The 21,649-nt window shown below is 57.6% G+C and overlaps 1 protein-coding gene across 1 annotated transcript in view; it reads left to right on the top strand.

The window, feature by feature from the left end:
* The window catches only part of atg2a (autophagy related 2A), a 174,866-nt gene that overhangs the window by 112,026 nt on the left and 41,191 nt on the right, over positions 1–21,649 (top strand). Inside the window, exons 26-28 of the mRNA XM_041181922.1 lie at positions 13,805–13,875; positions 18,060–18,136; positions 21,121–21,291. Of these exons, the coding sequence (XP_041037856.1) occupies positions 13,805–13,875; positions 18,060–18,136; positions 21,121–21,291 (319 nt within the window). The remainder of the gene's footprint in view (positions 1–13,804; positions 13,876–18,059; positions 18,137–21,120; positions 21,292–21,649) is intronic.

Below are 21,649 nucleotides of genomic sequence, written 5' to 3'. Positions count from 1 at the left end.
ATAGGGAGGCGGTGGAGGGATTTGAAGGAGGTGACTGAGATAGGGAGGTGGTGGGAGGGATTTGAAGGAGGTGACTGAGATAGGGAGGTGGTGGGAGGGATTTGAAGGAGGTGACTGAGATAGGGAGGTGGTGGGAGGGATTTGAAGGAGGTGACTGAGATAGGGAGGTGGTGGGAGGGATTTGAAGGAGGTGACTGAGATAGGGAGGCGGTGGAGGGATTTGAAGGAGGTGACTGAGATAGGGAGGCGGTGGGAGGGATTTGAAGGAGGTGACTGAGATAGGGAGGCGGTGGGAGGGATTTGAAGGAGGTGACTGAGATAGGGAGGTGGTGGGAGGGATTTGAAGGAGGTGACTGAGATAGGGAGGCGGTGGGAGGGATTTGAAGGAGGTGACTGAGATAGGGAGGTGGTGGGAGGGATTTGAAGGAGGTGACTGAGATAGGGAGGCGGTGGGAGGGATTTGAAGGAGGTGACTGAGATAGGGAGGCGGTGGGAGGGATTTGAAGGAGGTGACTGAGATAGGGAGGTGGTGGGAGGGATTTGAAGGAGGTGACTGAGATAGGGAGGTGTTGGGAGGGATTTGAAGGAGGTGACTGAGATAGGGAGGCGGTGGGAGGGATTTGAAGGAGGTGACTGAGATAGGGAGGCGGTGGAGGGATTTGAAGGAGGTGACTGAGATAGGGAGGCGGTGGGAGGGATTTGAAGGAGGTGACTGAGATAGGGAGGCGGTGGGAGGGATTTGAAGGAGGTGACTGAGATAGGGAGGCGGTGGGAGGGATTTGAAGGAGGTGACTGAGATAGGGAGGCGGTGGAGGGATTTGAAGGAGGTGACTGAGATAGGGAGGCGGTGGGAGGGATTTGAAGGAGGTGACTGAGATAGGGAGGCGGTGGGAGGGATTTGAAGGAGGTGACTGAGATAGGGAGGTGGTGGGAGGGATTTGAAGGAGGTGACTGAGATAGGGAGGCGGTGGGAGGGATTTGAAGGAGGTGACTGAGATAGGGAGGCGGTGGGAGGGATTTGAAGGAGGTGACTGAGATAGGGAGGCGGTGGAGGGATTTGAAGGAGGTGACTGAGATAGGGAGGCGGTGGAGGGATTTGAAGGAGGTGACTGAGATAGGGAGGCGGTGGGAGGGATTTGAAGGAGGTGACTGAGATAGGGAGGCGGTGGGAGGGATTTGAAGGAGGTGACTGAGATAGGGAGGCGGTGGGAGGGGTGATGCGGTGGAGGGATTTGAAGGAGGTGACTGAGATAGGGAGGCGGTGGAGGGATTTGAAGGAGGTGACTGAGATAGGGAGGCGGTGGAGGGATTTGAAGGAGGTGACTGAGATAGGGAGGCGGTGGGAGGGATTTGAAGGAGGTGACTGAGATAGGGAGGCGGTGGAGGGATTTGAAGGAGGTGACTGAGATAGGGAGGCGGTGGAGGGATTTGAAGGAGGTGACTGAGATAGGGAGGCGGTGGAGGGATTTGAAGGAGGTGACTGAGATAGGGAGGTGGTGGGAGGGATTTGAAGGAGGTGACTGAGATAGGGAGGCGGTGGAGGGATTTGAAGGAGGTGACTGAGATAGGGAGGCGGTGGAGGGATTTGAAGGAGGTGACTGAGATAGGGAGGCGGTGGGAGGGATTTGAAGGAGGTGACTGAGATAGGGAGGCGGTGGAGGGATTTGAAGGAGGTGACTGAGATAGGGAGGCGGTGGGAGGGGTGATGCGGTGGAGGGATTTGAAGGAGGTGACTGAGATAGGGAGGCGGTGGAGGGATTTGAAGGAGGTGACTGAGATAGGGAGGCGGTGGAGGGATTTGAAGGAGGTGACTGAGATAGGGAGGCGGTGGGAGGGATTTGAAGGAGGTGACTGAGATAGGGAGGCGGTGGAGGGATTTGAAGGAGGTGACTGAGATAGGGAGACGGTGGAGGGATTTGAAGGAGGTGACTGAGATAGGGAGGCGGTGGAGGGATTTGAAGGAGGTGACTGAGATAGGGAGGTGGTGGGAGGGATTTGAAGGAGGTGACTGAGATAGGGAGGCGGTGGGAGGGATTTGAAGGAGGTGACTGAGATAGGGAGGCGGTGGGAGGGATTTGAAGGAGGTGACTGAGATAGGGAGGCGGTGGGAGGGATTTGAAGGAGGTGACTGAGATAGGGAGGCGGTGGGAGGGGTGATGCGGTGGAGGGATTTGAAGGAGGTGACTGAGATAGGGAGGTGGTGGGAGGGATTTGAAGGAGGTGAGTGAGATAGGGAGGCGGTGGGAGGGATTTGAAGGAGGTGAATGAGATAGGGAGGCGGTGGAGGGATTTGAAGGAGGTGACTGAGATAGGGAGGTGGTGGGAGGGATTTGAAGGAGGTGACTGAGATAGGGAGGTGGTGGGAGGGATTTGAAGGAGGTGACTGAGATAGGGAGGCGGTGGGAGGGATTTGAAGGAGGTGACTGAGATAGGGAGGCGGTGGGAGGGATTTGAAGGAGGTGACTGAGATAGGGAGGCGGTGGGAGGGATTTGAAGGAGGTGACTGAGATAGGGAGGCGGTGGGAGGGGTGATGCGGTGGAGGGATTTGAAGGAGGTGACTGAGATAGGGAGGTGGTGGGAGGGATTTGAAGGAGGTGACTGAGATAGGGAGGCGGTGGGAGGGATTTGAAGGAGGTGACTGAGATAGGGAGGCGGTGGGAGGGGTGATGCGGTGGAGGGATTTGAAGGAGGTGACTGAGATAGGGAGGCGGTGGAGGGATTTGAAGGAGGTGACTGAGATAGGGAGGCGGTGGGAGGGATTTGAAGGAGGTGACTGAGATAGGGAGGTGGTGGGAGGGATTTGAAGGAGGTGACTGAGATAGGGAGGCGGTGGAGGGATTTGAAGGAGGTGACTGAGATAGGGAGGCGGTGGGAGGGATTTGAAGGAGGTGACTGAGATAGGGAGGCAGTGGAGGGATTTGAAGGAGGTGACTGAGATAGGGAGGTGGTGGGAGGGATTTGAAGGAGGTGACTGAGATAGGGAGGCGGTGGGAGGGATTTGAAGGAGGTGACTGAGATAGGGAGGTGGTGGGAGGGATTTGAAGGAGGTGACTGAGATAGGGAGGCGGTGGAGGGATTTGAAGGAGGTGACTGAGATAGGGAGGTGGTGGGAGGGATTTGAAGGAGGTGACTGAGATAGGGAGGCGGTGGAGGGATTTGAAGGAGGTGACTGAGATAGGGAGGCGGTGGGAGGGATTTGAAGGAGGTGACTGAGATAGGGAGGCGGTGGGAGGGATTTGAAGGAGGTGACTGAGATAGGGAGGCGGTGGGAGGGGTGATGCGGTGGAGGGATTTGAAGGAGGTGACTGAGATAGGGAGGTGGTGGGAGGGATTTGAAGGAGGTGACTGAGATAGGGAGGCGGTGGGAGGGATTTGAAGGAGGTGACTGAGATAGGGAGGCGGTGGGAGGGGTGATGCGGTGGAGGGATTTGAAGGAGGTGACTGAGATAGGGAGGCGGTGGAGGGATTTGAAGGAGGTGACTGAGATAGGGAGGCGGTGGAGGGATTTGAAGGAGGTGACTGAGATAGGGAGGTGGTGGGAGGGATTTGAAGGAGGTGACTGAGATAGGGAGGCGGTGGAGGGATTTGAAGGAGGTGACTGAGATAGGGAGGCGGTGGAGGGATTTGAAGGAGGTGACTGAGATAGGGAGGCGGTGGAGGGATTTGAAGGAGGTGACTGAGATAGGGAGGCGGTGGAGGGATTTGAAGGAGGTGACTGAGATAGGGAGGCGGTGGAGGGATTTGAAGGAGGTGACTGAGATAGGGAGGCGGTGGAGGGATTTGAAGGAGGTGACTGAGATAGGGAGGCGGTGGGAGGGATTTGAAGGAGGTGACTGAGATAGGGAGGTGGTGGGAGGGATTTGAAGGAGGTGACTGAGATAGGGAGGCGGTGGGAGGGATTTGAAGGAGGTGACTGAGATAGGGAGGCGGTGGGAGGGGTGATGCGGTGGAGGGATTTGAAGGAGGTGACTGAGATAGGGAGGCGGTGGAGGGATTTGAAGGAGGTGACTGAGATAGGGAGGCGGTGGAGGGATTTGAAGGAGGTGACTGAGATAGGGAGGCGGTGGGAGGGATTTGAAGGAGGTGACTGAGATAGGGAGGCGGTGGGAGGGATTTGAAGGAGGTGACTGAGATAGGGAGGCGGTGGGAGGGATTTGAAGGAGGTGACTGAGATAGGGAGGCGGTGGGAGGGATTTGAAGGAGGTGACTGAGATAGGGAGGCGGTGGAGGGATTTGAAGGAGGTGACTGAGATAGGGAGGCGGTGGGAGGGATTTGAAGGAGGTGACTGAGATAGGGAGGCGGTGGGAGGGATTTGAAGGAGGTGACTGAGATAGGGAGGTGGTGGGAGGGATTTGAAGGAGGTGACTGAGATAGGGAGGCGGTGGGAGGGATTTGAAGGAGGTGACTGAGATAGGGAGGTGGTGGGAGGGATTTGAAGGAGGTGACTGAGATAGGGAGGCGGTGGGAGGGATTTGAAGGAGGTGACTGAGATAGGGAGGCGGTGGAGGGATTTGAAGGAGGTGACTGAGATAGGGAGGCGGTGGGAGGGATTTGAAGGAGGTGACTGAGATAGGGAGGCGGTGGGAGGGATTTGAAGGAGGTGACTGAGATAGGGAGGTGGTGGGAGGGATTTGAAGGAGGTGACTGAGATAGGGAGGCGGTGGGAGGGATTTGAAGGAGGTGACTGAGATAGGGAGGCGGTGGGAGGGATTTGAAGGAGGTGACTGAGATAGGGAGGCGGTGGAGGGATTTGAAGGAGGTGACTGAGATAGGGAGGCGGTGGAGGGATTTGAAGGAGGTGACTGAGATAGGGAGGCGGTGGGAGGGATTTGAAGGAGGTGACTGAGATAGGGAGGCGGTGGGAGGGATTTGAAGGAGGTGACTGAGATAGGGAGGCGGTGGAGGGGTGATGCGGTGGAGGGATTTGAAGGAGGTGACTGAGATAGGGAGGCGGTGGAGGGATTTGAAGGAGGTGACTGAGATAGGGAGGCGGTGGAGGGATTTGAAGGAGGTGACTGAGATAGGGAGGCGGTGGGAGGGATTTGAAGGAGGTGACTGAGATAGGGAGGCGGTGGAGGGATTTGAAGGAGGTGACTGAGATAGGGAGGCGGTGGAGGGATTTGAAGGAGGTGACTGAGATAGGGAGGCGGTGGAGGGATTTGAAGGAGGTGACTGAGATAGGGAGGTGGTGGGAGGGATTTGAAGGAGGTGACTGAGATAGGGAGGCGGTGGAGGGATTTGAAGGAGGTGACTGAGATAGGGAGGCGGTGGAGGGATTTGAAGGAGGTGACTGAGATAGGGAGGCGGTGGGAGGGATTTGAAGGAGGTGACTGAGATAGGGAGGCGGTGGAGGGATTTGAAGGAGGTGACTGAGATAGGGAGGCGGTGGGAGGGGTGATGCGGTGGAGGGATTTGAAGGAGGTGACTGAGATAGGGAGGCGGTGGAGGGATTTGAAGGAGGTGACTGAGATAGGGAGGCGGTGGGAGGGATTTGAAGGAGGTGACTGAGATAGGGAGGCGGTGGGAGGGATTTGAAGGAGGTGACTGAGATAGGGAGGCGGTGGAGGGATTTGAAGGAGGTGACTGAGATAGGGAGACGGTGGAGGGATTTGAAGGAGGTGACTGAGATAGGGAGGCGGTGGAGGGATTTGAAGGAGGTGACTGAGATAGGGAGGTGGTGGAGGGATTTGAAGGAGGTGACTGAGATAGGGAGGCGGTGGGAGGGATTTGAAGGAGGTGACTGAGATAGGGAGGCGGTGGGAGGGATTTGAAGGAGGTGACTGAGATAGGGAGGCGGTGGGAGGGATTTGAAGGAGGTGACTGAGATAGGGAGGCGGTGGGAGGGTGATGCGGTGGAGGGATTTGAAGGAGGTGACTGAGATAGGGAGGTGGTGGGAGGGATTTGAAGGAGGTGACTGAGATAGGGAGGCGGTGGAGGGATTTGAAGGAGGTGAATGAGATAGGGAGGCGGTGGAGGGATTTGAAGGAGGTGACTGAGATAGGGAGGTGGTGGGAGGGATTTGAAGGAGGTGACTGAGATAGGGAGGTGGTGGAGGGATTTGAAGGAGGTGACTGAGATAGGGAGGCGGTGGGAGGGATTTGAAGGAGGTGACTGAGATAGGGAGGCGGTGGGAGGGATTTGAAGGAGGTGACTGAGATAGGGAGGCGGTGGGAGGGATTTGAAGGAGGTGACTGAGATAGGGAGGCGGTGGGAGGGGTGATGCGGTGGAGGGATTTGAAGGAGGTGACTGAGATAGGGAGGCGGTGGAGGGATTTGAAGGAGGTGACTGAGATAGGGAGGCGGTGGAGGGATTTGAAGGAGGTGACTGAGATAGGGAGGCGGTGGGAGGGATTTGAAGGAGGTGACTGAGATAGGGAGGTGGTGGGAGGGATTTGAAGGAGGTGACTGAGATAGGGAGGCGGTGGGAGGGATTTGAAGGAGGTGACTGAGATAGGGAGGCGGTGGGAGGGGTGATGCGGTGGAGGGATTTGAAGGAGGTGACTGAGATAGGGAGGCGGTGGAGGGATTTGAAGGAGGTGACTGAGATAGGGAGGCGGTGGGAGGGATTTGAAGGAGGTGACTGAGATAGGGAGGTGGTGGGAGGGATTTGAAGGAGGTGACTGAGATAGGGAGGCGGGGGAGGATTTGAAGGAGGTGACTGAGATAGGGAGGTGGTGGGAGGGATTTGAAGGAGGTGACTGAGATAGGGAGGCGGTGGAGGGATTTGAAGGAGGTGACTGAGATAGGGAGGCGGTGGAGGGATTTGAAGGAGGTGACTGAGATAGGGAGGTGGTGGGAGGGATTTGAAGGAGGTGACTGAGATAGGGAGGCGGTGGGAGGGATTTGAAGGAGGTGACTGAGATAGGGAGGTGGTGGGAGGGATTTGAAGGAGGTGACTGAGATAGGGAGGCGGTGGAGGGATTTGAAGGAGGTGACTGAGATAGGGAGGCGGTGGGAGGGATTTGAAGGAGGTGACTGAGATAGGGAGGTGGTGGGAGGGATTTGAAGGAGGTGACTGAGATAGGGAGGCGGTGGGAGGGATTTGAAGGAGGTGACTGAGATAGGGAGGCGGTGGGAGGGGTGATGCGGTGGAGGGATTTGAAGGAGGTGACTGAGATAGGGAGGCGGTGGAGGGATTTGAAGGAGGTGACTGAGATAGGGAGGCGGTGGGAGGGATTTGAAGGAGGTGACTGAGATAGGGAGGTGGTGGGAGGGATTTGAAGGAGGTGACTGAGATAGGGAGGCGGTGGAGGGATTTGAAGGAGGTGACTGAGATAGGGAGGCGGTGGAGGGATTTGAAGGAGGTGACTGAGATAGGGAGGCGGTGGAGGGATTTGAAGGAGGTGACTGAGATAGGGAGGCGGTGGGAGGGATTTGAAGGAGGTGACTGAGATAGGGAGGCGGTGGAGGGATTTGAAGGAGGTGACTGAGATAGGGAGGCGGTGGGAGGGATTTGAAGGAGGTGACTGAGATAGGGAGGTGGTGGGAGGGATTTGAAGGAGTTGACTGAGATAGGGAGGTGGTGGGAGGGATTTGAAGGAGGTGACTGAGATAGGGAGGCGGTGGGAGGGGTGATGCGGTGGAGGGATTTGAAGGAGGTGACTGAGATAGGGAGGCGGTGGAGGGATTTGAAGGAGGTGACTGAGATAGGGAGGCGGTGGGAGGGTTTTGAAGGAGGTGACTGAGATAGGGAGGGGGTGGGAGGGATTTGAAGGAGGTGACTGAGATAGGGAGGCGGTGGAGGGATTTGAAGGAGGTGACTGAGATAGGGAGGCGGTGGAGGGATTTGAAGGAGGTGACTGAGATAGGGAGGCGGTGGAGGGATTTGAAGGAGGTGACTGAGATAGGGAGGCGGTGGAGGGATTTGAAGGAGGTGACTGAGATAGGGAGGCGGTGGAGGGATTTGAAGGAGGTGACTGAGATAGGGAGGCGGTGGAGGGATTTGAAGGAGGTGACTGAGATAGGGAGGCGGTGGAGGGATTTGAAGGAGGTGACTGAGATAGGGAGGCGGTGGGAGGGATTTGAAGGAGGTGACTGAGATAGGGAGGCGGTGGGAGGGGTGATGCGGTGGAGGGATTTGAAGGAGGTGACTGAGATAGGGAGGCGGTGGGAGGGATTTGAAGGAGGTGACTGAGATAGGGAGGCGGTGGGAGGGATTTGAAGGAGGTGACTGAGATAGGGAGGCGGTGGAGGGATTTGAAGGAGGTGACTGAGATAGGGAGGCGGTGGAGGGATTTGAAGGAGGTGACTGAGATAGGGAGGCGGTGGGAGGGATTTGAAGGAGGTGACTGAGATAGGGAGGCGGTGGAGGGATTTGAAGGAGGTGACTGAGATAGGGAGGCGGTGGGAGGGATTTGAAGGAGGTGACTGAGATAGGGAGGTGGTGGGAGGGATTTGAAGGAGGTGACTGAGATAGGGAGGCGGTGGGAGGGATTTGAAGGAGGTGACTGAGATAGGGAGGCGGTGGGAGGGTGATGCGGTGGAGGGATTTGAAGGAGGTGACTGAGATAGGGAGGCGGTGGAGGGATTTGAAGGAGGTGACTGAGATAGGGAGGCGGTGGGAGCGATTTGAAGGAGGTGACTGAGATAGGGAGGTGGTGGGAGGGATTTGAAGGAGGTGACTGAGATAGGGAGGCGGTGGAGGGATTTGAAGGAGGTGACTGAGATAGGGAGGCGGTGGAGGGATTTGAAGGAGGTGACTGAGATTGGGAGGCGGTGGGAGGGATTTGAAGGAGGTGACTGAGATAGGGAGGCGGTGGGAGGGGTGATGCGGTGGAGGGATTTGAAGGAGGTGACTGAGATAGGGAGGCGGTGGAGGGATTTGAAGGAGGTGACTGAGATAGGGAGGCGGTGGGAGGGATTTGAAGGAGGTGACTGAGATAGGGAGGCGATGGAGGGATTTGAAGAGGTGACATGAGATAGGGAGGCGGTGAGGGATTTGAAGGAGGTGACTGAGATAGGGAGGCGGTGGAGGATTTGAAGGAGGTGACTGAGATAGGGAGGCGGTGGGAGGGATTTGAAGGAGGTGACTGAGATAGGGAGGTGGTGGGAGGGATTTAGAAGGAGGTGACTGAGATAGGGAGGCGGTGGGAGGTGTGATGCGGTGGAGGATTGAAGGAGGTGACTGAGAATTAGGGAGGTGTGGAGGGATTTGAAGGAGGTGACTGAGATAGGGAGGCGGTGGAGGGATTTGAAGGAGGTGACTGAGATAGGGAGGCGGGTGGAGGGATTTGAAGAGGTGACTGAGATAGGGAGGGCGTGGGAGGGATTTGAAGGAGGTGTGACTGAGATAGGGAGGCGGTGGGAGGGATTTGAAGGAGGTGACTGAGATAGGGAGGCGGTGGAGGGATTTTGAAGGAGGTGACTGAGATAGGGAGGCGGTGGAGGGATTTGAGGAGGGTGACTGAGATAGGGAGGCGGTGAGGGGATTTGAAGGAGGGTGACTGAGATAGGGAGGCGTGGAGGGATTTGAAGGAGGTGACTGAGATAGGGAGGCGGTGGAGTGATTTGAAGGAGGTGACTGAGATAGGGGAGGCGGTGGGAGGGATTTGAAGGAGTGACTGAGATAGGGAGGTGTGGGATGGGTGATGCGGTGGAGGGATTTGAAGGAGGTGACTGAGATAGGGAGGTGGTGGGAGGGATTTGAAGGAGGTGACTGAGATAGGGAGGCGGTGGGAGGGATTTGAAGGAGGTGACTGAGATAGGGAGGCGGTGGAGGGATTTGAAGGAGGTGACTGAGATAAGGGAGGTGGTGGGAGGGATTTTGAAGGAGGTGACTGAGATAGGGAGGTGGTGGGAGGGATTTGAAGGAGATGACTGAGATAGGGAGGCGGTGGAGGGAGTTGAAGGAGGTGACTGAGATAGGGAGGCGGTGGAGGGATTTGAAGGAGGTGACTGAGATAGGGAGGCGGTGGAGGGATTTGAAGGAGGTGACTGAGATAGGGAGGCGGTGGAGGGATTTGAAGGAGGTGACTGAGATAGGAGGGCGGTGGAGGGATTTGAAGGAGGTGACTGAGATAGGGAGGTGGTGGGAGGGATTTGAAGGAGGTGACTGAGATAGGGAGGGCGGTGGGAGGGATTGAAGGAGGTGACTGAGATAGGGAGGCGGTGGAGGGATTTGAAGGAGGTGACTGAGATAGGGAGGTGGTGGGAGGGATTTGAAGGAGGTGACTGAGATAGGGAGGTGGTGGGAGGGATTGAAGGAGGTGACTGAGATAGGGAGCGGTGGGAGGGATTTGAAGGAGGTGACTGAGATAGGGAGCGGTGGAGGGATTTGAAGGAGGTGACTGAGATAGGGAGCGGTGGAGGGATTTGAAGGAGGTGACTGAGATAGGGAGGTGGTGGGAGGGATTTGAAGGAGGTGACTGAGATAGGGAGGTGGTGGGAGGGATTTGAAGGAGGTGACTGAGATAGGGAGGCGGTGGAGGGATTTGAAGGAGGTGACTGAGATAGGGAGGTGGTGGGAGGGATTTGAAGGCGGTGACTGAGATAGGGAGGCGGTGGAGGGATTTGAAGGAGGTGACTGAGATAGGGAGGCGGTGGGAGGGGTGATGCGGTGGAGGGATTTGAAGGAGGTGACTGAGATAGGGAGGCGGTGGAGGGATTTGAAGGAGGTGACTGAGATAGGGAGGCGGTGGAGGGATTTGAAGGAGGTGACTGAGATAAGGAGGCGGTGGGAGGGATTTGAAGGAGGTGACTGAGATAGGGAGGTGGTGGGAGGGATTTGAAGGAGGTGACTGAGATAGGGAGGCGGTGGAGGGATTTGAAGGAGGTGACTGAGATAGGGAGGTGGTGGGAGGGATTTGAAGGAGGTGACTGAGATAGGGAGGCGGTGGGAGGGGTGATGCGGTGGAGGGATTTGAAGGAGGTGACTGAGATAGGGAGGCGCTGGAGGGATTTGAAGGAGGTGACTGAGATAGGGAGGCGGTGGAGGGATTTGAAGGAGGTGACTGAGATAGGGAGGCGGTGGGAGGGATTTGAAGGAGGTGACTGAGATAGGGAGGTGGTGGGAGGGGTGATGCGGTGGAGGGATTTGAAGGAGGTGACTGAGATAGGGAGGTGGTGGGAGGGATTTGAAGGAGGTGACTGAGATAGGGAGGCGGTGGAGGGATTTGAAGGAGGTGACTGAGATAGGGAGGCGGTGGAGGGATTTGAAGGAGGTGACTGAGATAGGGAGGCGGTGGGAGGGATTTGAAGGAGGTGACTGAGATAGGGAGGCGGTGGAGGGATTTGAAGGAGGTGACTGAGATAGGGAGGTGGTGGGAGGGATTTGAAGGAGGTGACTGAGATAGGGAGGCGGTGGAGGGATTTGAAGGAGGTGACTGAGATAGGGAGGCGGTGGAGGGATTTGAAGGAGGTGACTGAGATCGGGAGGCGGTGGGAGGGATTTGAAGGAGGTGACTGAGATAGGGAGGCGGTGGAGGGATTTGAAGGAGGTGACTGAGATAGGGAGGCGGTGGAGGGATTTGAAGGAGGTGACTGAGATAGGGAGGCGGTGGGAGGGATTTGAAGGAGGTGACTGAGATAGGGAGGCGGTGGAGGGATTTGAAGGAGGTGACTGAGATAGGGAGGCGGTGGGAGGGATTTGAAGGAGGTGACTGAGATAGGGAGGCGGTGGGAGGGGTGATGCGGTGGAGGGATTTGGAAATGCGGCTGACATAGATCAGGGAGCACAGGGATGGTGGGCGAACAGGACTCGGGTTGGGTTAGGGAACGGGCCAGCAAGATTTCGCCTCGCTGCTTCTGTCCTTTTCTGTGGCCGGCGCGCTGTCTCCGGGCGGACTCCCGCTCTGGCTGACGAGAGGGGGAGGGGGAGGGTGACGATCACTCCGCCTGCAGCGGAGACGAGTCGAAAGCAGCAGCTAAGCGGACGGGCTCGGTCCGTGAGCCCCGAGCCCCCAGGTGGAGCAGCGGCGGGCACTTTCGGGAGGTGAAGGCAGGGAGGACTCCTCACGCCCGGCCGCGTTCCCGGCTCACCACCGGAGAGAGAGAGAGAGCCGCCCAGGGAGCAGCTTCGCCCAACCTCCGCCCAGCGCAGGAGAAGTGGGCTGGCGTTCAAGCAGCATCTCGGGACACCCCAAGGTTGCCCTCAAGCCAGTGAAGCACTTATCGTTTCCCCCCCCCCCCCCCCCCCCCCCCCCCCCCCCCCCCCCCCCACCAAAGCGCAGCCACTGTTGTAAAGTAGGAAACCTAAAACTCGGGCACAAAACATCCTGCCAACAGTGACTCCTGAGCAGCTGGGGTGAGAGAAAAGGGGGCGCAGGAGGCGGGGACCAGAGGGACAGGGCAGCTCGTGTCCTTAGCGGAGACAAGCAGCTTGATATTTAGCGTTGGAGGCTGCAGAAGTAACTCCGCCCCGGAGTTTTAACCTGCCCTTTCCCTTTCAGGTGCTCGGTGGCATTGGTTCCAGCACTTCCTGTTGATAGAGTGCCATCTGCGGCTGCCAGGCTCAAACCCGGTTACCAGTCTGTCAGCGAGTTGTGAGGTGTCCTTCCTCCCCGCAGCACTTTCACTTTTAGTGACTGCTCAGCATCAGTTCCTCTTCTGGACTCCTGCTGGGGAGGGTGGATTTTCCCAGACGTCAGGCAGCACGCCCGCCAGCAGGTGGAGCAGGAGGGCTGTGTGGACACACAGCTCGGCTGGGCGCCGGGGAAGACTATGGGGTAGTGAAGAGGCTTCGAGGGCACCTAGACCCTCGAGACACTGCACCTGTCTCTCGCAATGCCTCACATCGTCAGCGAAAGCTCACGGCTTTTGCTCTTGCGTTTGCATGGTTGGCCTGAAGGCTGCCTTGTATACTTCGACTGGCAAAAGCATTGCGGAGGGGCTGTGTTCGCTATTGCTGGGTCCAAGCCACAATCTGTTTGTAGCTAACTTCAGAACCAAGGGAGAGCCAAACTGTTGGGAGAGCCAGTACTGAGGGAGTGCTGCACTGTCGGAGGGTCAGTACTGAGGGAGTGCTGCATTGTCGGAGGGTCAGTACTGAGGGAGTGCTGCACTGTCAGAGGGTCAGTACTGAGGGAGTGCTGCACTGTCGGAGGGCCAGTACTGAGGGAATACTGCACTGTCGGAGGATCAGTACTGAGGGAGTGCTGCACTGTCAAAGGGTCAGTACTGAGGGAGCGCTGCACTGTCGGAGGGTCAGTGCTGAGGGAGTGCTTCACTGTTGGAGGGTCAGTGCTGAGGGAGTGCTTCACTGTTGGAGGGTCAGTACTGAGGGAGTGCTGCACTGTCAGAGGGTCAGTACTGAGGGAGTGCTGCACTGCCAGAAGTCTCCCTTCATGTCCTGAGCTAATATATATTCCTTCTGTCATCACTTCAGAAAAACAGATTATCTGTATCTTTGATTGCTACCCCTGGGACCTTGTGGTGCACAAATTGACTGCCAAGTTTCTGGACTGTGAGCGAGGGCTAAGGAGGGAACCCCAAAGACGGGTGTAGGTACCTGAAGATTGAAGGAACGAGACCAGGACTGGCAGGCTGTTGCAGTGTGAACAGCATTGTTTGTCTGTAATGCCCACCCAGCCAAATAGCTGGCTGTCACTCCAGGCTTGTGCATGAACGCGAGGAGGGGAGTGGGGGGGCGGGGGGGGTGGGGGGGGGAGGTGGGGGGTGAGGTAGGACCATCTGCAACTTTGCAAACAGCTCCCAGCAGCGGGGTGGGGGTGAGAGATTGTATTGTGGAGAGTGGGTCAGTGCGGTCTCTGCACGGAGACCTGGCTGCTGAGTTACTGCAGGTTTTCTGTGTTGTGCAACTTCCTGCTCTCACCCACACCTTGTTCTCGCTCTGACCTTCCCGTAGGTTTATTTTAGACGACTCTGCAGTCTATTTGTGCGACAGGTGCAACACGGAGACCGTGGACTTGAAGAAAGGTAAGATTCGCCCCAGCCTCCTGGAGGCTGGAGACAGCTCATTGCCTTCACACCAGCTGTTCCACAGTGGGGTTCAGACCCCAGGCATGGTGACTGTGCAGTGTCCCAGTGCAGCTTGACGAACAGCTGAGTGAATCCCTCACTCCCCCATCCCTCGCTCACCCTCACCCTCCCTGTGGCTCACCCTCACTCCTTTCCTCTGTCACCATTATTTGACTCATGACCTGTCTCTCTCTCTCTCCCTCGCCACCCTACACTCACTCATTCTCGCACTTTCCCTCCCCCGCTTACTCCATCCCTACCTCACTTGTCCCCTTCTCCAACTCCGCTTCCTCTCCTCCACCTCCTATGTTCCAGTCAACCCATACTCACCCAGCCTTTCCTCCCCCCATCTCTCTGTCTCCCCTTTCCTGCCTCCTCTCTCTCTGCACCAGCTTTCTCTCTTCCAAACTCTCTCTACCCCATTTCTCTACACCTCTTTTTGCACCCTCTCTTTCCTCCACACTCACTGCAACCCCCTCCTCTACTCTCTCTCTAGCCCCTCTATCCTCCACTCTGTCTGCGTCCCCTCTCTCTTCTCCACTCTCACTGCACACCCTCTCTCTCTCACTGCACACCTCTCTCTCTCTCTGCACCCCCCGTCTCTCTGCACCCCCCCGTCTCTCTGCACCCCACCTCTCTCTGCACCCCACCTCTCTCTCTGCACACCCCTCTCTCTCTGCACACCCCTCTCTCTGCAACCCACCTCTCTCTGCACCCCACCTCTCTCTCTGCACACCCCTCTCTCTCTGCACCCCCTCTCTCTCTGCACACCCCTCTCTCTCTGCACCCCCTCTCTCTCTTCACGCCCTCTCTCTCTCTTCACGCCCTCTCTCTCTCTGCACGCCCCTCTCTCTCTTCCCCCCCACTCTCTCTCTGCACCCCCTCTCTGCACCCCCACTCTCTCTGCACCCCCTCTCTCTCTGCACCCCTCTCTCTCTGCACCCCCTCTCTCTGCACCCCCACTCTTTCTGCACCCCCTCTCTCTGCACCCCCCACTCTGCACCCCCCTCTCTCTGCACCCCCCCTCTCTCTGCACCCCCTCTCTCTCTGCACCCCGTCTCTCTCTGCACCCCGTCTCTCTCTGCACCCCGTCTCTCTCTGCACCCCGTCTCTCTCTGCATCCCCTCTCTCTCTGCACCCTTCTCTCTCTGCACCCCCTCTCTCTCTGCACCCTTCTCTCTCTGCACCCCCTCTCTGCACCCTTCTCTCTCTGCACCCCATCTCTCTCTGCACCCCCTCTCTCTCTGCACCCCCTCTCTCTCTGCACCCCCCTCTCTCTCTGCACCCCCTCTCTCTCTGCACCCCCCTCTCTCGCTGCACCCCCTCTCTCTCTGCACCCCCCTCTCTCTCTGCACCCCCTCTCTCTCTGCACTCCCCTCTCTCTCTGCACCCCCCTCTCTCTCTGCACCCCCCTCTCTCTCTGCACCCCCCCTCTCTCGCTGCACCCCCTCTCTCTCTGCACCCCCCCTCTCTCTGCACCCCCTCTCTCTCTGCACCCCGTCTCTCTCTGCACCCCATCTCTCTCTGCACCCCGTCTCTCTCTGCATCCCCTCTCTCTCTGCACCCTTCTCTCTCTGCACCCCCTCTCTCTCTGCACCCTTCTCTCTCTGCACCCCCTCTCTCTGCACCCTTCTCTCTCTACACCCCATCTCTCTCTGCACCCCCTCTCTCTCTGCACCCCCTCTCTCTCTGCACCCCCCTCTCTCTCTGCACCCCCTCTCTCTCTGCACCCCCCTCTCTCGCTGCACCCCCTCTCTCTCTGCACCCCCCTCTCTCTCTGCACCCCCTCTCTCTCTGCACTCCCCTCTCTCTCTGCACCCCCCTCTCTCTCTGCACCACCCTCTCTCTCTGCACCCCCCTCTCTCGCTGCACCCCCTCTCTCTCTGCACCCCCCTCTCTCTCTGCACCCCCTCTCTCGCTGCACCCCCTCTCTCTCTGCACCCCCTCTCTCGCTGCACCCCCTCTCTCTCTGCACCCCCCTCTCTCTCTGCACCCCCTCTCTCTCTGCACCCCCCCTCTCTCTGCACCCCCCTCTCTCTCTGCACCCCTCTCTCTCTGCACCCCCCCTCTCTCTCTGCACCCCCCCTCTCTCTCTGCACACCCCTCTCTCTGCACACCCCTCTCTCTGCACCCCCTCTCTCTCTGCACACCCCTCTCTCTGCACACCCCTCTCTCTGCACCCCCTCTCTCTCTGCACCCCCTCTCTCTCTGCTCGCCCCCTCTCTCTCTGCTCGCCCCCTCTCTCTCTGCTCGCCCCCTCTCTCTCTGCACCCCCCTCTCTCTCTGCACCCCCCTCTCTCTCTGCACCCCCCCTCTCACTCTGCACCCCCTCTCTCTCTGCACCCCCTCTCTCTCTGCACCCCCCTCTCTCTCTGCACCCCCCTCTCTCTCTGCACCCCCCTCTCTCTCTGCACCCCCCTCTCTCTCTGCACCCCCCTCTCTCTCTGCACCCCCCTCTCTCTCTGCACCCCCCTCTCTCTCTGCACCCCCCTCTCTCTCTGCACCCCCTCTCTCTCTGCACCCCCCTCTCTCTCTGCACCCCCCTCTCTCTGCACCCCCCTCTCTCTCTGCACCCCCTCTCTCTCTGCACCCCACCTCTCTCTGCACCCCACCTCTCTCTGCACCCCCCTCTCTCTCTGCACCCCACCTCTCTCTGCACCCCACCTCTCTCTCTGCACACCCCTCTCTCTGCACACCCCTCTCTCTGCACCCCACCTCTCTCTGCACCCCCCCTCTCTCTCTGCACACCCCTCTCTCTGCACACCCCTCTCTCTGCACACCCCTCTCTCTGCACCCCCTCTCTCTCTGCACCCCCCCTCTCTCTGCACCCCCTCTCTCTCTGCACCCCCTCTCTCTCTGCTCGCCCCCTCTCTCTCTGCTCGCCCCCTCTCTCTCTGCTCGCCCCCTCTCTCTCTGCACCCCCCTCTCTCTCTGCACCCCCCCTCTCTCTCTGCACCCCCCTCTCTCTCTGCACCCCCCTCTCTCTCTGCACCCCCCTCTCTCTCTGCACCCCCCTCTCTCTCTGCACCCCCCTCTCTCTCTGCACCCCCTCTCTCTCTGCACCCCCTCTCTCTCTGCACCCCCCTCTCTCTCTGCACCCCCTCTCTCTCTGCACCCCCTCTCTCTCTGCACCCCACCTCTCTCTGCACCCCACCTCTCTCTCTGCACGCCCCCTCTCTCTCTGCTCGCCCCCTCTCTCTCTGCTCGCCCCCTCTCTCTCTGCTCGCCCCCTCTCTCTCTGCACCCCCTCTCTCTCTGCACCCCCACTCTCTCTGCACCCCCTCTCTCTCTCTTCACGCCCTCTCTCTCTCTTCACCCCCCCTCTCTCTCTGCACGCCCCCTCTCTCTCTGCTCGCCCCCTCTCTCTCTGCACCCCCTCTCTTTCTGCACCCCCACTCTCTCTGCATCCCCTCTCTCTCTCTGCACGCCCCCTCTCTCTCTGCACGCCCCCTCTCTCTCTGCACGCCCCCTCTCTCTCTGCACGCCCCCTCTCTCTCTGCACCCCCTCTCTCTCTGCACCCCCACTCTCTCTGCACCCCCTCTCTCTGCACCCCCCTCTCTCTCTGCACCCCCCTCTCTCTCTGCACGCCCCCTCTCTCTCTGCACGCCCTCTCTCTCTGCACGCCCTCTCTCTCTGCACCCCCCTCTCTCTCTGCACCCCCCTCTCTCTCTGCACCCCCCTCTCTCTCTGCGCCCCCTCTCTCTCTGCGCCCCCTCTCTCTCTGCGCCCCCTCTCTCTCTGCGCCCCCTCTCTCTCTGCGCCCCCTCTCTCTCTGCGCCCCCCCCTCTCTGCGCCCCCTCTCTCTCTCCCGCCCTCACTCTGCATCTCTTCTCTCTCCCTCTCCCCCTGCACCCCCTTTCTCCCTCCTCCCTGCACACCCTCTTTCTCTCCACACCCCTCTCTCCCCTCCCGCACTTGACTTCCTCAGCAGCCCGAACTGGAGAAAGTTTTCACTTTCACCAGCTGAAGATCATAAATAAATTCTCACCCAGAGGCTGAGGTAGCTGGGGTAAAGCAGGAGCTGAGGCTTAAGGCCTCCAATCCTGTGCCTTGCCATGTTGGAAGTTGCACTCAGTGAGCAGCCTCTGCCCCTGCCCTGTGGCCCAGCACTAACAGCTTGTCTCTTCTCTCCCCTGTTCAGATTATGTCTGCGTGCTGGATGTAGACCTGCTGGAGCTGGTAATCACCACGTGGAAAGGAGACTTGGGAGGAAAGCTGGTGAGACACCCGCCCTTGGAATGAGTGTGCAGAGACTGAATCGATACACACACACACTCCCCTCTCCCCATCCCTGTCCCCCCTTTCACTCTCACAACCCCTCTGTTTTACCCCCTCAAGCATTTTGTTTACACTGAGTGTGTGCTTACGTTTGTGTGTGTTTGTGTTGTGTTGTGTGTGTGTGAGAGTGGGTGAGTATGTTTCTGTGAGAGCGTGTGCACGTGAGAGCATGTGAGGCTGTATGAGTGCCTGTGAGAGTGCGCGTGTGTGTGTGTCAACGTGTCCAAGTGCGTCCATTCATGTGAGTGCATGCATGTGTCTATTTGTGTGTGAGAGAGAGGATGTGAGGGTGTGTGTGTTTGTGAGGGTATATATGTGTGTGTGTGAGGTTATGTGTGTGTGTGAGGTTATGTGTGTGTGTGAGGGTATGTGTGTGTGAGGGTGTGTGTGTGTGTGTGTGTGTGTGTGTGTGTGTGTGAGGGCATGTGTGTGTGTGAGGGTATGTGTGTGTGTGAGGGCATGTGTGTGTGTGAGGGCATGTGTGTGTGTGAGGGCATGTGTGTGTGTGAGGACATGTGTGTGTGTGTGAGCGTATGTGTGTGTGTGACGGTATGTGTGTGTGTGTGTGTGAGGGTATGTGTGTGATGTGTGTGTGTGTGTGAGGGTATGTGTGTGATGTGTGTGTGTGTGAGGGTATGTGTGTGATGTGTGTGTGTGTGTGAGGGTATGTGTGTGATGTGTGTGTTTGAGGGTATGTGTGTGAGGGTATGTGTGTGATATGTGTGTGTGTGTGAGGGTATGTGTGTGATGTGTGTGTTTGAGGGTATGTGTGTGATGTGTGTGTTTGAGGGTATGTGTGTGTCTCTGTGAATGTATATGTGTGTGTGTGTGAGGGTATATGTGTGTCTGTGTGTGTGTGTGTGTGTGTGTGTGTGTGTGTGTGGCTTTGTGTGTGTGTGTCTGTGTGTGTGTGTGTGTGTGAGGCTTTGTGTGTGTCTGTGTGTGTGTGTGTGTGTGAGTATATGTGTTTGTGTGAGGGTGTGTGTGTCTGTGTTTGTGTGTGTCTGTGTGTGGGTTTGTGTGTGTGTGTGTGTCTGTGTGTTTGTGTGAGGGTATGTGTGTGTCTGTGATTTTGTGTAAGGGTGTGTGTCTGTGTTTGTGTGTGTCTGTGTGTGGGTTTGTGTGTGTGTGTGTCTGTGTGTTTGTGTGAGGGTATGTGTGTGTCTGTGTGTTTGTATGTGTGTGAGGTTATATATGTGTGTATGCACGCGTGCGTGTAGGTGTGTAGGTTCTTAGTTTGTCCCCTTCTCTCCTGTCGGCAATCTGTCCTGCTGGGACATGGATACCCTGCCCTGCTGTCTGACCAGAGCCCTGCTATCACCTCTGCAGGCACTTCAGCCATGAGGGCATCACAACAGATGACAGTTTTGCCTGTGTGCCTTCCAGAGGGTGGGGATGACTGCCTTTGCCTTCCCAGGCCCACCCCATTCTGTATGTTTGGCTGAGGTCCCCGTAGTTGTGGGATTTTCTGGCCTGTGTATCTCAGTGGGCCATGCTGTCACCATGCATTCCTGCCTTCTTCAGGAAGGAGTGGTTCGAGGGATTTACTCAGTTTAACCCCAGCAGCAATGCCCCAAATGGCTTCTTGTACCTGGCAATTTGAATGGTTCAGTTGCACTACTGGCTGGAGACATGGAGTTGTAGAATCTGCTCCATCAATGACGTTCCCTTCATCACAAGATCAGAAGTGGGGATGTTCACTGATGATTGCACAATGTTCAGCACCATTCAAAACTCCTCAGATACTGAAGCAGTCCATGTCCAAATGCAACAAGATCTGGACAATATCCAGGCTTGGACTGACAAGTGGCAAGTAACATTCACACCACACAAGTGTCAGGCAATGACCATCTCCAACAAGGGAGGATCCAACTCTGTCCCCTTGATATTCTATGGCATTACCATCACTGAAACCCCCCACTACCGACATCCTGGGGGTTACCATAACTAAACTGGGCCGGCCATGTAAATACTGTGGCTACAAGAGCAGGTCAGAGGCTGGGAATCCTGCGGAGAGTAACTCACCTCCTGACTCTCCAAAGCCTGTCCACCATCTGCAAGGCACAAGTCAGGAGTGTGATGGAATACTCTCCACTTGCCTGGATGAGTGCAGCTCCCACAACACTCAAGAAGCTCGACACCATCCAGGACAAAGCAGCCCCACTTGATTGGCACCCCATCAACAAACATTCACTCCCTCCACCACCGATGCACAGTAGCAGCAGTGTGTGTACCATCTACAAGATGCACTGCAGCAACTCACCAAGGCTCCTTCGACAGCACCTTCCAAACCCATAACCACTACCATCTAGAAGGACAAGGGCAGCAGACACATGGGAACGCCACCGCCTGCAAGTTTCCCTCCAAGTCACTCACCATCCTGACTTGGAAATATATCGGCCGTTCCTTCACTGTCGCTGGGTCAAAATCCTGGAACTCCCTCCCTAACCGCACGGTGGGTGTACCTACACCACAGGGTCTGCAGCGGCTCAAGAAGGCGGCTCACCCCCCACCTACTCAAGGGGGCAGTTAGGGATGGACAATAAAAGTTGGGCCTATCCAGCGACGTCCACACCCTGTGAAAAGAATAAATTCAATTCAAGGTTTTGGAGAGAGCTGAGGTGGTTGGGAGGAAGCAGCCAGGGAGGGTAAAACGCTGGCACCTTGCAAGGACCGACGGAGGCATCACCCCTACAGGTGATGGTTGTCTTTTCTCCAATCGCCTCAGTTGTTCCAGCACAACGGTGAGGGCTAATGGGGTATAAGAGGGCGCGCGGGGTGGGGAGGGGTTTGTGGGGGGCGGTGGTGGGGTGGTGGGGGTTGTTGGAGGTGGGAGAGGTAGCAACCACCGGGAACACTAATGCAAGAGACACTTACACGTGCGATGTTTGTTTTCCGCCCCCCACCCCCCCCCCACCACACAGGCACAGCCACTGTTTGAGCTGCGCTGCTCCAATAACGTGGTGCACGTCCACACTTGCGCCGACTCGTGTGCCACCCTGGTGAACCTGGTCCAGTACGTGGTGAACAGCGGAGACCTCCACCCTCCGCCCAAACAGGACAGTCCGACTGAAATCGCCGGCCAGAAGCTGCAGGTACGGGGACACCTTTCCTCCTTCACCGCTGTCTACCTTTAGCGTTATTCATTTGAGGGTTCACCTTCAGCTGCCAGTCTCGTGGCTCAGCTGGGTCACCTTGGCCCTGGGCTCCACATCACAAGGTTGTGGCTTCCAGTCCCCCGCTCCCCTGAAACCTGAGCCCACCCCCCCCCCCCCGGCAATCCTGGTTGACACTCCCAGTGCCCGGTCCAGAGGGAGTGCAGCACTGTTGGAGCTTCCTTCTTTCAGTTGAGGCATCCAACCGAGGCCCCGTCTGCCCTGCAGTACTGAGGGAGCACTGTCATGGGGTCAGTACCGAGGGAGTGCTGCTCTGTCAGAGGACCGTACTGAAGGA

This window comes from Carcharodon carcharias, assembly GCF_017639515.1.
Source record: "Carcharodon carcharias isolate sCarCar2 chromosome 37 unlocalized genomic scaffold, sCarCar2.pri SUPER_37_unloc_1, whole genome shotgun sequence".
Classification (NCBI taxonomy): domain Eukaryota; kingdom Metazoa; phylum Chordata; class Chondrichthyes; order Lamniformes; family Lamnidae; genus Carcharodon; species Carcharodon carcharias.
This window is presented reverse-complemented; position numbering and strand designations above follow the sequence as displayed.